At 52.0% G+C, this 17,601-nt stretch overlaps 2 protein-coding genes across 2 annotated transcripts; one reads left to right on the plus strand and one right to left on the minus strand.

Moving 5' to 3' along the window:
- Window positions 1-2,461: 2,461 nt before the first annotated feature.
- Window positions 2,462-17,385, plus strand: Trim11 (tripartite motif containing 11). The gene is made up of 6 exons (XM_036195811.1): window positions 2,462-3,367; window positions 6,242-6,337; window positions 7,050-7,280; window positions 14,541-14,563; window positions 14,640-14,740; window positions 16,027-17,385. Exons 1-6 carry the CDS (start codon window positions 2,756-2,758, stop codon window positions 16,572-16,574), a joined length of 1,611 nt encoding a protein of 536 aa, XP_036051704.1. The 5' UTR covers window positions 2,462-2,755; the 3' UTR covers window positions 16,575-17,385.
- On the minus strand, window positions 12,078-12,788 carry LOC118590141 (COMM domain-containing protein 7-like). Its single transcript, XM_036198012.1, has one exon. It carries the CDS (start codon window positions 12,786-12,788, stop codon window positions 12,078-12,080), a length of 711 nt encoding a protein of 236 aa, XP_036053905.1.
- Window positions 17,386-17,601: the final 216 nt, after the last annotated feature.

The following is a 17,601-nucleotide window of genomic DNA, read 5'->3' on the forward strand; positions in this document are numbered from 1 at the left end:
TCCCTGACAGTTCCCAGTTTGGTCTCAATTTATCCCTTCTACCCCAGAAACATTTACCAACGCCACAGTGACAGCTGTTTTGCTTCTGAAGGTAGGGGCTTTAGTCCGTTTCTGTTTTGGGGGTCTGAGGTTTGTGTTCATAAATAAAGCTTAACAAGGGAGGTTTTTGCCCTCTCTAAGCTCACATTAGGACAGGTGTTTTTCCCTCAGGCCTTCACCTGGCCCTGTCGCCCAGGGGGTTGCATTTGCTTGTCTAGGTGCTCAAGGACAGAGCTCAGGCCAGAGGCAATCACCTCTCAGGGCTACACTCCCTCATCTCACCTGGAGTCAGTTGAAACAAAGCTTTTCTCAAAGAGATGCTTTCTCTGACAGAGAAGAAAGCTTTACTCCTGGATAGTTCTGTTCTGCCCTGGCTGGGCTCTTTCCCCAGACAGCTTCTGACTCGGCAGCACAACTGCTTCAGACACAGTTCAGCTTCACTGCTTTCCCAGAAAGGTCCTTTCTCTGGTAGGAACGCTTTTCTCAGATTTCTTTTTGCAGCTGTGGACCTATCAACCTGGGACTTGTAGGAAAGCGGACAACTTTGCCGTTCCCACCGGCTTTAGCTGTGTTTGTTCATTAGCATCTTCCCCTGGGTCCTGCACCTTCGTGCCTCAGCTCTGTGCTCCAGGAAGTTTGCAACTGCAGGAACCCTAGTATCCCCGAAACGTACTCCAATTCGGAGACGCTGGCCAGTCGCCTCTGGGTTTTTGGTCAGAAGCAAGGATACAATGCTAACACAGTTTGTATCACTTCAGGGGAATCTTTGCATTAGAGCAATTAGGAGCACCTTTTCCGTTCTGAAATGCTCAAACAAACCCCTTGATGTCTCACAGCTGGGCTGTAACGGAAAAGCTTGGCTTGTTTGCTTTTCTCAGGTGAGGTTTTCTGCCCTTTCGGCTCTGTAGCTCTTCACCCACACTCTCCCAGGGTTTCCCTCAGGGGACTCTGACCCACGGTCTTTTACTCACTTGAAGAGACAGAGCTTAGAAGAAGTTTGTAGGAACTTGTCCCTGCCTCCTGCATTGCAGGGAGGAATTTTAAAGCTTGAAAGAGAACTTAGAGAGGTTTTGCTGTCTTGAGAGGTTTGTTGTTTTCCCTTAGAACTAATCACAGGTGATTCTCATACTAATATCTTCAGGGGATTCTAATTGGTCCATCTGAGAGTTAAAGGCTTTAAAGTTTAAGAAAGATTAAGCCTTTTTTAAGAGATTTTCCCCCAAAATTTTCCAAGAAAAGATTTATAGTTTAAGAGAAAGATTTTTTTCCCCAAGAGAGAGAAAGACCAACTTTCCCCAAAACTTTTGAACTTTAAACTTTTTGACCTTTTACACCCACATTTTTGCCTCAGGGAGAAATCACTTTCTCCTGCAGCTTGGACTTAGCATTTCAGCTGTCGCCAAGACAAAAGCTTTCATAGGAAACTTTTTCTTCCCCATAAGCTCAAAGAAGAGCTTTTTTACTACCCATAAAGCTTAAAGATTTTTTTCTTCCCCAGTTTGTGTTCATAGCCCCCAAGTTAGAAAATTGAAGAGTTTTTCTGTCTAGTTGCTTTTAGTTATCTTAGAAATGTAAGATTGTGTAGAAAATTTTAAGTTTTTCCTACACTACATTACTACCCTATGCCTTATACCTATTTTTCTCAGATAGAAATTGAGAAGGGAACTCACTTGGTATCCCAGGCTGGCCTCGAACTCACAGAGATCTGCCTGCCTCTGAGAAACCCTGTCTTGAAAAACCAAAATTGAGAAGGGGATAGAAGATAGAAACTTTTGACAGAAGAGAATTTTGCACTGCAGCATTGGATATCCTTCCAGTCCGTTTTCCTTTTCTCTTGAGGATAAAACCCCTGCCCCTCAATAATATATATATATACATATATATATATATATTAATATATATATATATATATTAATATATATTAATATATATATATATATATATTCCATAACACTGGCATGCCACTTTCCACTGGCAGGGCTGACTCACATGTTCACCAAAAACTCTGTAATAAAACCATTATTTCCCTTTATCTTTTGTTCCTATTACTTTGTCTTTAGTCCCTGTTCATTTGTCTTTAGCCCCCCTTTTTTGTCTTTAGTGCCTGTTCATGGTGCCATTCTGTAGGGTGTTTACCCACCAACCCCACAGCTCCCCAGAGTTTTCTTGAGTGTGAGCAGTGGGAAATAGTAGATGGAAGGATTTATAGTGCAAAGATAAACAGATAGAAAATACAGGATAGCCTCCAGAGGGCCTGGAACCTTTTCCAAGAGGCCCAGACTGTTTCTGCCCCAGGGTATTTATAGAGACGCCAAGGGGTGGGGCAAAAGACCTCCTCCCCCAGCACAGCCAAGTGCAGACCATCTCAGACACCTGCACTCAGGCCCAGTGGTCCTAATCATCCTCTCTATTCGGACCTGCTGGGTAAAGCCACCAAGGAACCTGAAAACGGGCCCCCACAGATCCCCATCCCGGATCACTCAGGTCTGCCCCCAGACATGAGGGTGGCATTGGAGGTGTCTTAGCGACAACTGTCCTAGGGGTGCTATGGACACTGGGATACGTTCCATGCACTCAAGGTCATCCTGTGTCTCAATACTCTTAGTCCCTTTCTGGACCTGCGGGGACTGGTGGAGCGGGGACACCACCTGCAGAGACCTGTCACCGCGAATAAGCGCTGTAATGCGTTCTAATTCGGTCTCAGCCGCAAGGCCCTATGACATGCAGCGGCCAATCCACGACAAAAGCGGCTTCCAAAAACATAATAAAAACCGGTTTCCTGCTTCCGCCGCTGTTCCTCTTCCGGCGGAAGTCTGCGAGCCTGGTACCGAGCGTACCCACTACCCGGGAGGCTGGCCATCTGGTCCCGGCCCGTGCCCACGCGCGCCCCGAAGAGCCTGCTCCAGGCGCTGCCGCCCGCACCATGGCCGCCCCAGACTTGTCCACCAACCTCCAGGAGGAGGCCACCTGTGCCATCTGCCTCGATTACTTCACCGATCCAGTGATGACCGACTGCGGTCACAACTTCTGCCGCGAGTGCATCCGACGTTGCTGGGGCCAGCCCGAGGGCCCGTACGCGTGTCCCGAGTGCCGCGAGCTGTCGGCGCAGAGGAACCTGCGACCCAACCGACCCCTCGCCAAAATGGCAGAAATGGCCCGGCGCCTGCACCCGCCGTCGCCCGTCCCGCAGGGCGTATGCGCGGCGCACCGCGAGCCGCTGGCCACCTTCTGCGGCGACGACCTCTGCCTTCTGTGTCCCACCTGCGAGCGCTCGGAGCACTGGGCTCACCGCGTGCGACCGCTGCAGGACGCGGCCGAAGACCTCAAGGTGCGTTCCGCCAAGTGCAACTGGTCCGTGTCTGGAGCGAAGGGATGACCGGTCACTGTGCCCCTCCTTGGGTGAGGGAGTGTGAGTTACAGTTAACCTGATCCCGTGATGGGGTCCGGATGTAGCCTGTCTCATTCCAGGATGAGATGCACCGGCATTCTTGAAAAACTGGGTGTTGGTAGTCAGCCCTGACGGGGCTGGGAGAACTCAAGGGGCCACTGTGAGATTTAACAGTTTGGCCGACGTCAGAGTTGATACTTGCCCGGTGTGTTACCATCCCAGCATGAACTCCAGTTACCAGAATAAATCAGGCACCAAGTTTCCTTTGCTTTGGATCTCAGCACAGGGTTTTGGAGCTTATAGACAGAGAGATCCCTGTGGTTTTTTCGTTTCGCTTGATCCATACCGGATTCATTGGTCCAGCAGGCTTTCCTCCCTGCTACCGCAAGCCCCTTGGTGGTGCTGAAAGGGACCCACATCTCTCCAGAAGTGACATGATAAATCCTGGCGGGGCAACACAAAAGAAGAAAAACCTTGTCCTCTTCTTTGTCAGGTTCATTGTCCGAACTTAACAATTACAGCTAAAGGAACACTTTAAATTTCCCCTGCCTAGGGCTTCACACAAGAAAAAAGACAAACCAGAGAAGCAGTTACCCTGGGGCTTTTATCCAAACGGTGTAGAGTTACCAGAAGGAGACCTGGAAGTCCAGGTCTCAGCAGTTAGGACCTGTCTAGGAATTGGGAGGCTAATGAAAGGGAGTGTCTCTCCTGCAGAATTGATGCTCTGCCTTCTGCCCGCCTGTGTATCTGTGTCTGTTCAGACACCTTCACCTCCACATAAACCTCACAGCACCCAGGCAGGTTTGGGTGTGGGGACACAGCTTGCTTTATCAGATGACACCAGGAAATCAGCAGATGGCTTTTACTTGTGACCAATGGGTACGCAGTAAGCCATCCCTCCATTCACTGGAGCTTGGGATGTGGGTCCCCTGGGCCATGCTGGCCTCAGTGGCTCAGGTGACAGGTTCACTCTTTGGCTCTGGCCCTGGGGCGGTGAGTGAGTAGTACCCAGAGGGGAATCTCCAGCTCTCCAGTAAAACCAGAGAGATGGGAGGAGGGTTCACAAAGACAGGAACTGGGAGTTGAAGGGAGAACCCAGGCCTACCCCAAGGCCTCCTGGGTTCACACAACTTCCAAAGTAGGAAGTCTGCATCATGACCTAACCAAAGACAGGTTTGTATGCAGCTAGAACTTTTGCCAAAGTGTACACATGGTGCTGCTTTACAAGCTCACTCTGTTTAAAATGCTGCCCCTGACCTTAACTTTGAAAATGGGGAAATGGGGGCTGGAGAGATGTCTCAAGTAGTTAGAGTTTATTGCTCTTCCAAATTGCTTAAGTTACGGTACTCATGCTTGACAGCTCATAGCTGCCTGTAACCCCAGCTCTAAGGAGAGCTGATTTGTCTGGCCTCTACAGCCCGCTTGCAGACATACACATAATCAAAATAATAAAGATAAATTTTTTTATTGAGAAAGTGGCTGGGTATAGTGGCTCATATCTGTCATTCCAGCTACTCAGGAGGCTGAGGCAGGAAAATCGAAAGTTCAGGACCTACCTGGGTTACAGAGTTCAAAGTTCAAACCCAGTGCAGATAACTTAGTAAGACCATGTTACAAAAGAAAAAAAAAGGCTAGTTATAACTCAGTGGTAAGGCACTTACTTAGCATGCGTGAGGCCCAGGGTTCCAGGAGAAAACACTAGAAAGACTCAGGCAGAGCTTAGAACTCAAGCTGGAAGGGTACATGATGATGGAGCCAAGTGACAAGACAGGCCTGAATTTTCAAGAGAAGTTAAGCAGCATCAGAGATAGGCCTGTGGCTTCTACCATAGCCCTGATGAGGACTGAGCCCAGCTGGCAGCTAGGCTCCATCTCTCCTCCCTGACCAACTTCAAGATTTCCCCCAGCACCATGGAGTTGATAAGGTTTGGATTTATATAAACAGACTCTGTTGGAGACAAACACAAGCCACCCAGCCGGCCTGTTTATAGGAATGCTTGCTCTTCAGTGGTACGCAAAACTGCAAGAAAGTGGAAATGGAGCTGGATCAGGTCCAGCCTAGGAAAATAGAGCCAGTTGTGAGGGACAGGGAAAAAAGATGGGGTGGGAAGTCACATCTACATCTAGTTTGAACTCCCATGGTACAGCTAAGGCACACAGCCCTGGAGGCTGTTCAAGGTCAAGGCATGTCTAGTAAGGGCTGCCTCCCGGCTCACAAGTGGCCCCGTTCTTGCAGGAACTCCCAGATCCTATCCCGAATCACCTTCCAAAAGTCTAGCCCATCACCAAGGTGGTCGGGTGTTCAACTTAGGAGTTGTTGGGGACACTCAAGCCTTAGCCTCTGACTTGCTGTGACCCCTTGTGACCACAGGTGGAAGGAAGAGGAGGGGACAGTGGCTTCAAGGGGGGGAAGCTCAGTCCTCAGTGCCAGCTTGGTGGGTGTGTCCTGTTGAGGGAGCCTGGATGTGCTCACCAAGCAGGCAATACGCTGTCCGCTCTGCAGAGGTGAGCGGGGCTGGCTTAGGGACACAGGGCTAGCACTGAAAATAAGGAGAAACCTTGACTATGACATCTGGTGAATTTGGGGAGGGGTAGCCTTGGTCACTAGAGGGGTTACTGCCGAATCAGGAGGATGCCTGCCAGTGGGGAGCATTGTATCCTGCCATCATCTGGACAGATTTCATTTGGCCCAATGGGGAAGAGGTTGCCAGAGGAGGTCAGGAGGAGAAAGGCAGACTTCTGTGTCTGGGCCCTACCTGTAGGGCCCGATGCCGACTGAGATTCTCATGGCACCGCCTGGTCTCCATCCCACCAGGGGAGGCTGGAGAAGTCACTGGAGCACCTGCGGAAACACATGGAGGATGCGACGCTGTTCCAAGCCCAGGCTGAGGAGACCTGTGCCTTGTGGCAGGCAGGTGCTGGGTCTGGGGTGAAGGCGGGAGCATCAAGTCAGTAGCTAGATGCCAGACTAGCCTGAAACACCCTGTGGTCAGCCCAGAATGTATGTGTGTGTGAGTGAGTGAGTGTGTGTGTGTGTGTGTGTGTGCGTAAAATAGAAGATGCCAAAGTTGGATTCTGTCCTGCCCTTCGCTAAGTACCTGGGGTCCTGGCATGCTTGAGTTCAGGGTCATAGAGGGAGCAGACATGAGGGGTCCCAAGGATGGATTTGGATGGATGTCAGGAGCAGGCCCAGCTATGGGGAGGTCTCCAGTAGTGGATCTAGGGGTCAGGGAGGTGTTTGGCATTGGGGTAGATTTGGCCTATTTAGCTTTGCAGTGGCAGATTTGTCTGGCTGACATCTGGGGATGGGCTTGGGGGCCTGTGTGGCCGATGTTGGGTGTGGCTGGTCCCAGGAATGGATCTTGAGTCTGGGTAGCCGCGGGTGATAGATGGGAGATCTGATGGCTCAAGGGGCAGGTTTGGGTTGCCAATAACCCAGAGTTGTCAGTTATGTATCTGGGCAGCCATGGGTGACAGACTGGATGTGCCATCAGCTCTTGAAGTCTAGGCGGCTCCTGGTAGTCTATCCTGTGTCTGATCAGCCTGGGGTGGTAGATTTGGGGTGCGGGCATCCCCAAACGGTCAGTCCTGGTCTAGCGTCAGGTCTTTCTTATGCCCTACAGAAGATGGTGGAGAGCCAGCGGCAGAATGTGCTGGGTGAGTTTGAGAGGCTGCGCCGCCTGTTGGCGGAGGAGGAGCGACAGCTGCTGCAGAAGCTGGAGGAAGAGGAGCTGGAGGTGCTGCCGCGCCTGCGCGAAGGCGCCGCGAGACTTGGCCAGCAAAGCGCGCAGCTGGGAGCCCTCATCTCAGAGCTTGAGAACCGCTGCCAGCTGCCAGCACTGGGGTTGTTGCAGGTGAGTGGGCCCGGTGGAGTGTCCTGGGGGATCCACAGTACTCCCCAGGGGAACACCAGGTGTGCGCCTCTCACCCCACTGCTCAGCACGCCGCTTCCTCCCCAGACACACAGGGTCTGCATCTTCTTATTGCCGGGTTGCCACAGGGCATGCAATACAGCCCCAAGTCCCAGCCACTTGCATGCCTTCTGCATCCACCACTGACCACATGCAGGCCCTGCTGCTACCTGATGTGTCAGAGACTGTGCTCCGTGGGGCGGGGGGGAGAGGAGGGGCAGGGAGCTGTCAAAGGATTCAGAATAAGAAAGTGTTGGCAGTGCTTGTCCATAACAGATCAAGTCTGCAGAGAGCCTGGCCTGGCCACCTGTCCTGTAAATTCCACAGCAGCTAAGATGGGTGTCCCAGTATTCTGCCACCCTACACTCAGTGTGAATAAAAGAGAGAGAAGTAGTCTTTTGGTGGAGATGGATGCCAGCGCCCCCTGCAGGCGCCCAGTGGGGGTGCGCCAGTTCCTTGAATGAAAGGGCGCAGTGTTTATGCATCAGCTCCCACTTCCTCTCCTGCCTTGAGTCACTCCTGGCTGACCTGAGATCCTGAAGATTCTGAACATCTGTTAAACAGCTGCTGCTCTGTATTTAAGGGATCATGAGAAGTCCAGATGTGGTTTTACTTCCAATCCACAGTCGGTTGAGTATACAGGTGCAAAATGAGGGCGTACAGTGAGGCAGACCTCGGGAGAAGTCCCATTTTCTCAGGCTGGCTGGCCACAGTTGCTGTTCTCTGTGGACACAGCAGTGGATGTGGACCAGCCTGTGTGCTTTGCGGGGAGGGACGCTGTCTTCCCTCACTGATTACTCGTTCTTGTTCCTGGACCCTGGAGAGCTCTCAGTAGGTCCCCACCCCAACCCTTCCAGTTTGTGAGCTCTACTCCCCACTCCCTGCCGGGTGTCCAGTTGTCTTTGTGGGAGGTCGTACCATCATTTTCTGTTACAGTAAGGAGAGACTGGGGAGCTGGTCAGCAACAGCTTCTGATAGGGACTCTCGGAACCCTCAGGACAATTACTCCGGAAAAATCCTCATAAGACCCCATGGCAGGGATTACATGTTGACGTGTGTCTTGATGGAGACATTTCGACTGAAGCAGGTCCCTTCGCGCCTCTCGTCTTCTTTAAGAGTTATCCTCAGGATGTATGCTCTAGTCCTGTTCTTCCCTGAATCAAGTGGCTCCTATTCATTTCCCCCAAACCAGAACACTCAGGTCCCACACCCCCCCCCCCCCCCCCCCCCCCCCACGCACCCGTCCTCTGCCTCATGGCAGTCTAGGTAACCATGAAAAGTGTGGCCGTCAGTTCCAGGACCCTTCAACAGGCTCAGGGCCTCTGTCTCCCCATTTGTCCAGTGGGCATTGATGAGATTCAGGAGGTGACTGCCAGATACAGGCTGTGGGGTTCACTGTTGCCTTTCCTTAGGGGCTTGGCTATGCTGTGTGCCACCCCACACCCTAATGCCATCTACCTTGTGTGTAGATATGGGGTCTAAGACTGGCTGTCTGCCTTCCATGTAAGATAGAGGCCCCAGGGGCTGGGGACGTAGTCAGGAGGTGGCTCACTGGGACGAGACACCTGGGGATTTCGACCTTTACCAAGCTGTCAGATGGTTAGAGCCTGGCAAATGGAAATGTCTCTGTGAGATCTCGGAGGGAGGCTAGGAGAACAGAGAGGAATGGAGACAGGGGTCTATGTCAGTAAAGCAGATGAAATGCACTGGCATGCCTCTCACCTGGTGTGTGTGTGTGTGTGTGTATGTATATGTGTGTGTGTGTGTGTGTGTGTGTGTGTGTATGTGTGTGTGTGTGTGTGTGAGTGTGTGTGTGTTCCATTCATTCAAATCTCATGCCCCTCCTTGAAGATAAATAGACATTGCTATATGTTGCTAGTGAAAGGGCCCCTTTGGGTTTTTTTGGTGGTGTACCCACTGTGAGGTACTCACACTCATGTGAGCAACCAGTGAGACTCACTGGTACAGACAGGAAACACGGAAAGTCAAACCTGTCTTGTGTTGCATCAAACGTGATAGGGTACAGGTTGTTAGCCAAGTCATCTTCCTAGACTCTAGGAAAACAAAATGCTGGAAGGTTTTTGGAAAACAGGGTGACTTGGAAATGGGGGTGCAGGGTCTGTGTGAACACCAGATGTGGATTTGTTTTTCTAGGTGGTGGTCTCGGCCGTCTACTCATATTTCACATCACCTGGCTGCTTAGCTGCCGCCTGTGCCCCTCCCCATCCTTCTCCCACTTTATCCCCCGCTGCCTGCCCCCCACCTGCCCCTCCTTCGCCTGGTCCTCTCTTCCACCAAACTTTACAGGAAAGCCTTTGCTGTGTGCTGGGACGGGTTATGCCTACGGCTTGGGGTTAGGAGCAGCTTGCTTCATTCTGGCCCTGTGAGCTGCTGTCCATTGTCTAGGGTGAGAGAAGGAGGTTGAGGGGGTCTCCACTCTCAGCCCCAGTGTGCAGGGTCCTTCTTCCAGATCTCTAAGGCCTGGTGTGGTCACCTATGGCCTTCTGGACAGGTGTCATGCATAGATGAGGGCTGGGGGACCTGGAAGCCATCCATGTGTGCTGATAGCCTCTTAGGCTGACATGCTCTGTAGCACAGAGTTGATTTTTTTTTCCCTTTGCCCCTGAATAGATGTGTCTGAGGAGGCCCTTTCCCTACTCTGGAGGCCAAAGCTTTCCTATCACCCAGCAAGCAAGGCCTTGTGCCATCCTTGCTTCAGGCCATGCGACCACCAATACCCGCAACACACCTGTTTCCAAATGGGTGAGAGGCAGAGACGATTCCAGCCGCTCTGCACATCGGACTACTCATGGTTCCAGGCTCTTGCCCTTGCATCCCTATTCACCTGTGGCTTCGGAGCCCTCTGTTTGAGGCCTTTGTGACCTGTTGTCCCCTAGACAGAACTTGCAAGTACGATCCCATCTGCAGGGACTGTATCTCACTTCCCGTGTCTGACAAAAAGAGCAAGCCTGTGGGAGCTGGCTAGCTGCATGGTCCTTCAGCTCTAATGCCACACAAAGTACCATCGGCTGAGTGCCTGACACACAGAACTTCATTTCCTTCTGATTCTAGGGGCTAGAAGTAGAGGACAAGGGTTTCAGCAGAGCCCATGTATTAGTTTATTTTGTTTCTATGGAATACCCAAGGCTGGGGGTCAAATGTCCAAGCAGCATGCTGGCAGCTTGGGCGGGTGACACCTTGGCTGGGTCGTGTTACAGCAGTGGTGTCATACTGTAAGGGCCTGAGCAAGGGAGATTGCTCAGTGAGATGGGGGCTAGAGGAGAGGTCAGGGCCAGCGTGCTGTTAACTCTCATAAGAGCTCTCCAGGGTCCATGCAAACTGTGTTATATTAATTCCTTCCAAAGGTAAGCCTCAGACACGTCCTTTTAGATGGCACCTCTCAAAGGTCACACCACCTCTTAACAAATCTTCACAGGGCCCAAATTCCCACAACATACCTAGGAAGACAGTCAACCCAGCCAAATCACTGAGGTTGGCGTCTCTGGAGACCTCTCTCCTGGTTCAAGGACATCCATCTTCTCCCATGTTCCTATCTATCACTCAAGCCAGTCACCAATCCTGTTGTTACCGTCAACTGACTGGAGTCTGCTCTAATGAGATAGAGATCCTGGATTGGCAGGGAGCTTTTATCTCCCCTGGCGTTTGGCAGGAGTGAGCAGTAGCAGCAGGCCACAGCGCGTGACACTCTGGTGTCCTTGTGTGTAGGTCTAGGACATCAGGAGCCTTGGACCTGCAAGTGTTACTGTTCTTGTGCCCCCGCCCCCCACCGCCCTTGTTGCAGGCTGTACCGAATCCTCCAGACAGGCCTGGGTATCAGGATTCCTTGACCCTCAACACCAGCCAGTGTTGAGCTCTTGGCCCAAGGTCTCAGTCAGACTCTTGACTGTAGAGATTAGACATCTCCTTGGAACTCTCGCTGGCAGCCAGGGCCTGAAGTTTGCGGTATCTTAGGTCTATTTGTTTTGGGGCCGAGACTGACTGCCGTGGCTCTGTCCCTCTGCCTCTTTATAACCACCTTCTTCCTGCTTCACACTCAGCCGGCTGACTGGGCAGCATCTACCATCTCTGTTGCTTCTTTAGTGTTCCCAGGTCAGCCTAGGCCGCTACAATTAGAGAAGAGAGCAGCAGGAAGGAGCCTCTCGTGGGGCCTGCTGGAATACCAGCGAAGTGGACAGGAAGGAGGATGCCCTGAACCTGCATACCATGTGAGCCGCAGCCTGTTTTATAGCCAGAGACAACGTTTTATATCCATTGCAGCCTGGCCTTGGAGCACCAGTCACCACTGCCCACTGGGCCACCAGGGGAAGTGTCACCTAGAGTCCCCAGAGGCAGAAATCTGTTACAGGCTGTTCTTGCTGAAGCCACACCTTTAGGGGCAATGGGGGTCTATTGCCATCTTTGCATAGTAGTCAGAGACTGTGGGGAGTGCTGTGATGACGTCAGCAAAGTTGGGACCACAAGGGAAAGTCCAACAGCTGCCAAGTAGGGAATAAGTGGCCCACCCCCCAACGTCTTTGCATCCACAGGAAAATGAATGTGAGGAGTACTTTACAAGAAGAACTTTTTTTTTGACTGAAGGAACCATTTGTTTACTCTGTTTAATAGGAGGTGAAAGTACCCCCCAAAAGAAAGAAAACAATCCTAGATGTAATAGCTGTTAGAGTATCTAGGTGTAAAACTCATCCCAGGAGATGGGAAGTGGCGGTTCCCATGAGGAGCTTACAGAGGAGTCAAGCAGGACTCCTCAAGTACTGGGCCCTGTTTTTCCAGAAATTCTGCACCTGGGCTCCCAAGGTGGCCGGGGCTCCTGGAGCAGCCACTAGGGAAGAGGCGGGAACAAGAAACAGAGCAGCTGAGACCCTCCATGCTTGCTCTGACTCGCTCCATCTCATGCAGGAAGCTGTAGAACTGAGGCAAGGTTAGCTCTATGTACACGTTTTCAGTTTGTTTTCCTTTCTTAACCACCAACTTTAACTGTAAAAATATGCTTCCCACTTTCTCTAATTCACTACTTCCAGATGTCACTCCAAATCGCCACTCCATATCAATCAGCTGGTTAATCATCAGGGTCTGACCTATGGCCCATTGTGCAAGGGTTGGAGCATTCTGCTTCCACTTTTCAGAAAAGTAAGTGGCTTTCTCCTCACTAAGACCTAGAGTCAGGAGATCAGTCCGCACCTGCTCTGCAGTGAACCCCTTCTTCAATGCCCCATTCAGAACCAGAAGGAGGCTTTTCATGACGCTTTTGAGGGGGCCAAGACTCATCTGATTGGTAGTGGCAAATTCTGAGAGCTGAGCCAGAAAGCGCTCCACCTCTTTGGGCTCAGTTAGGAAATGGAAAAGCACTTCTGTCAGGGCTGAGAACTGCTGCATGTCGCCATGCATGGCCTCCTCGGGCACCGGGTCCTGTGTGCAGTGCAGGCGGCCCATGGCGCCAGGAGCCCCACAGCGGGCGCTCGCTTCCTCCCCTCCCCGGCCTCGCTGCGCTCCCGCAGCCGCCTACAAGAAGAACTTTAATAGTGATTTTTGTAGCCCTGGCTGTCCTGGAACTCACTCTGTAGACCAGGCTGGCCTTGCACTCACAGAGATCCACCTGCCTCTACCTCCAAGTGCTGGGATTAAAGGCATGTGCCATCACTGCCTGGCTCTGATATTTTTTTTTTTAAGAAATATTATTGATTCTCTAAGTTTCATACACCTATGTCCCAGATCATGAGCACGCCCACTCCCACTGCCCCTCACATTCCCTCAAACACCCCCAGCACTGCTTTCCCACCTCATGCCTTCTCTTTCTCTCACCCTCTTTTATTTAAATGATCCGAGTCCAGCTTGTGTTGCCCTGTGTGCTGATGAGCCCCTCCCCGCCATGCCGGACTCACCGGCTGGCTTGATCGTGTGCAGGTAACCACAGCTGCTGTGAGTTCCTAAGGCCAGTGCTCATGTCCCGCCCGGAAGATGGCATTGCACGCTCTCCTCTCCATCTTCAAACTCTTACATTACTCCCTCCCCTCTCTCCTGTGATGTCCCCTGAGCCTCATTTCGGGTTGAGCACTCAGCAGCCCCATACCCTCGGCACTTTGGCTGGTTTAGAGACTCTGCACTGACTGCTGCCTACTGCACAGAGAAACTTACCTAGCCGAGGTTGAGAGCAGCACTTACCTATGGATATAAACATAAACGTTGAGAAGGCAGTTTGACAAATATCTGTTTAGCAAATTGACAGTAGTAGGTTTCCCTCTAGGGCCTGTGGTCTCCCCAGCCTTACTAGACATGAATTCCTTCCTCGTGTAGAGCAGGTCTCAAATCCAATGAAAAATCAGTTGGTTACCCCGTAACCTCCTCCATGCCACTATTGTAGCGGTGGGCACATCTTGCCTCATAGGTTGGCATTGCACCAGTATCTACCTCTGAGTGAGTCCATTGATGACTTTGGTCCTGTGAAAGCTAGCCATCAGGGGGGTAATTTCCAGATCCATTCAACTTGATTTCTCTATGACCTGCAACCAGTGTGTTGTGTCTTCAGCAATGGAGGCTTACCTTTTAATTATGGTGGGCGACCAAGAGCAATGGTAAGCCTGTGTTCTGGGGGCGTTTGGGGCCTCTCTGATCAGTAACAATAGGGATGTATCTGATAGTAATTTTTGACAGACCGTCTGTATCTTGAACTACAGTTACATTCCAAGGTTTGGAGGAGGGAAGGACACAGCTTGGTCCCTGACTATGAAATACTTTGCAATTAGATAAATAGACACAGAAGGATGAACAGGCATGCAGACAAGATAGGAGACCCGTGGACCTTGGAGGCGGTATTAGGGGAAGGGGCAGAAGACACAGTGGGGGCACAGGGCTGGGCTCTTACACAGCACACCCCATTCATGGGGCAAATACACACACTGGTCCTATCCTAAGAGAAGCAGGGAGTCCTCTGGGATTCTATGGAGTGTAGACAGTGGCCCGTCGTTTGCTGGAAGTGAGAGGAAAAGGCCCAACTTGATCCGCACCTGGTCTACCCTTCAGGAGATATCTCCACAGGGCTCTAGACCCCTGGAGCATCCCTGTATCTGGACTGTGACCTGACCCCACTTGTGTGTGTCTTTGCCACATGGGGCTGGAGTGACCTGGGGAGACTCAGGATGAGGTAACAAGCCTTGGTACTGAGTGTACACTTTCTCCCTCCTACAGGACATTAAGGACGCCCTGTGCAGGTATGACGCAGCTGGGCAGGGTATGGGTGGGGCCCAGTTGCTGGCCCCAAGCATGAAGCTGAGCTGTCCCTTGTAGGGTGCAGGATGTGAAGCTGCAGCCTCCAGAGGTGGTGCCCATGGAGCTGAGGACCGTGTGCCGGGTCCCAGGGCTGGTGGAGACCCTGCGGAAGTTCCGAGGTGGGTGTTGAGTCCTGGGGGCAGAGCTGTCAGGAACCCCAGGACTTGAGATGGATTCAGTAGCTTTGAGCAGCAGTTTTTAGACATGTTACCATGTGTGGATATTTTCCAAACCAAGCAGCTGTCCATCAGGTCCAGCCCCACAAGACTGCCCTACTTCCGTGCCGCTTACAGGACCCAGGGGGACGCCCAGGTCTCTGTCTCCCCGCTCTTCCTCCAGAGCCCTCACAACCCTACCTAATGTTAGATGATTTACCAGGGTGGCCCACAAAATCCAGGAGACACTTTGCCTAGCATTAACGGTTATAAAAGCTGCAGTTAAGGAGATGTGTCGGCAAGGATGGAGGATGGGCACTGAGCCTTCCTGCCCTCACTGTACACCACCCTCCTGGCATGTTGATGAGTTCCCCAGCTCAGAGTCACCTTGGACCCCACCTTTGAGAAGTTTTGGGGAGGTTCTGTTCTGTGGGCACTGTGTGCCAGATCACTGTGAGCAAACTTGACCCCAGCTCCTCTCTACTCCCTGGAGCCCGTGAATGAGGCTGAAATTCTCATCCTTCTGTCCTACAGCTGGCTATGGTGACCAGTCCCATCTGGTGATGTCATCAGCAGGCCCCACCTGAGCCATCTTGGCAGCTTTCTTAGGATTGGCAAAGCAGGTTTTCAGGCCTTCCTCAGGAGCTAGGGTTCGAATCTTGCTAAACCTTGGTTGTCTGGGTGACTGCTGCCCTTGGTTCTAGCCAAAGCTGGCAGAGGTGGGGGGGGGGCGGGGCAGGCAGGGAGCATGCCAGGCCCAGAGGTAAGTAGACCAGAAATCACCTGGGACTCTGATCTGGGAGGTCCTCCTGAGCAGGTCTCTGTTTCCCTGGGAGCCGTCAGAACGCAGAACCCCAGAGTACAGCTGTAGCCCAAACCCAGTCTTCGATTGGAGATTGAAGGAAAGAACAATTGTAGAAAGTGGTCAAGACATGGGGGTAGAAGGACCCACACTTCAAGGTACCCTTGGCTATGTGACTAGCAAGCCCATCCTGGGCTACATGAGACTCTTTCTCAAAAATTGCAGTCAGAATGCCCTCTTGTCGTCGTAAGTAGACATAGGACTGGTCTCTAGAATATTCTGAGTTAAGATAGGGCTAGGTGTTTTTTCCCAGGGAGGGAAAGTTCTCCACTAGGGACGGTTACTGAAGCCTCAGGCTCCGGCAAACAGCACAGACTGCCAGGGAGGGTTTGGCTGATGGCCACAGTGGATGGGGGCTGACTTGGGAGTGTGGTTGATCTCTCCACAGGGGACATAACCCTGGATCCAGACACTGCCAACCCAGAGCTGGTCTTATCTGAGGACCGGAGGAGTGTGCAGCGTGGCGACCAGCGGCAGGCCCTGCCCGACAGCCCAGAGCGTTTTGACCCAGGCCCCTGCGTGCTAGGCCAGGAGCGCATTACCTCTGGCCGCCACTACTGGGAGGTAGAAGTCGGGGACCGTACCAGCTGGGCACTTGGCGTGTGCAAAGAAAATGTCAACAGGAAGGAAAAGGGGGAGCTGTCAGCTGGCAACGGGTTCTGGATCCTGGTGTTCCTGGGGAGTTTCTATAATTCCACTGAGCGGGCCTTCTCCCCACTACGGGACCCCCCCAAGCGCGTGGGGATCTTCCTGGACTATGAAGCTGGTCATCTCTCCTTCTACAGTGCCACAGATGGGTCGTTGCTGTTTATCTTCCCTGAGACCCCCTTCTCGGGTACACTCCGGCCTCTCTTCTCACCTTTGTCCAGCAGCCCAACCCCTATGACCATCTGCAGGCTCATAGGTATACCTGGAGACACCCTTGGTCCCCAGTGACCCAGACCCTCTAGAGGGTCCTCTGATGGTCCCTTGTCCTGACCATGCAGAGGCCCAGGAGCCAGATGGTGTCCTGTGAGCATTAGGAGAAGCACATAGTGCCTTTCTGACCACACGTGGGAAACCCAAGTTCTCAGTCTCAGAGACATAATGTGAGTGGAAGTATGCTGGTCTGGGCTCTACCCTCATGTTGGGGATCCTCTCTGCCACTGATGTCACTTAGTGCCAAAAGCCCTCACCAAAGCACTAAGTCCCATGTGTCACCAGCACCTCTGACTCGAGGTTCCAGTAATGCGATAGGCCTTTCCAGAAGTAATCCGGGCCTGTCCACACTGCTGTGCCAACAAGCACACCACGCTATCCCTGAAATGAAATTTGGTAAGGTTAGATAGGGAGTCGGCTTCAAGCCCACCAGCATCTCAGGATTTGGTCCAGTAAATGGGAGGGCTGCTCAGAGTCCTTACCATGTGGGTGTGGCTACAGTGAAGGATTAGAGAACAGCAGCCCAGCCCCAGAGGTGAAACAGTCTACTTTTGTATTCAGCACATACGGGGTCCAGAAACAGAACTCAGAAATGGCACTTGAACATACCCTTCTGTTCTGAGACTTACCTGGTTTGCCTTCAAAGGGGCTTCCCTGGTGTCTGGCTAGCTTTGGTACACTGCCTGTGGTTGTCTGCCCTGCAGAGTCAACCACACAGTCCCGAGTGTACAGGAGCCAGCAATGACTGCTTTTGTATTACACTTCCGGGAGTTTTATCTTTTATTTATTGAAAGAGAGACATTTAAATAAACTGTCATCTGGAACAGTGTCCTCTGCCTATCCTGTGGGTTAATAACTGGGGCCTTGGCTCAGCAGTTAAAAAGCATGCACCGCTTTGGCAGTTTGAACTGCCTTTGGTTCCATCTTCCAAGTTGGGCAGCTTATAACTGCTTGTAACTCCCACTCCAAGGAATCCCACATCTGGCTCTGAGGCATCTGCATTCACATGCTGCATAAAGCCCTCTCTCACGCATGCTATTAAACC

This window comes from Onychomys torridus, chromosome 8 (genome assembly GCF_903995425.1).
Source record: "Onychomys torridus chromosome 8, mOncTor1.1, whole genome shotgun sequence".
NCBI classification, from domain to species: domain Eukaryota; kingdom Metazoa; phylum Chordata; class Mammalia; order Rodentia; family Cricetidae; genus Onychomys; species Onychomys torridus.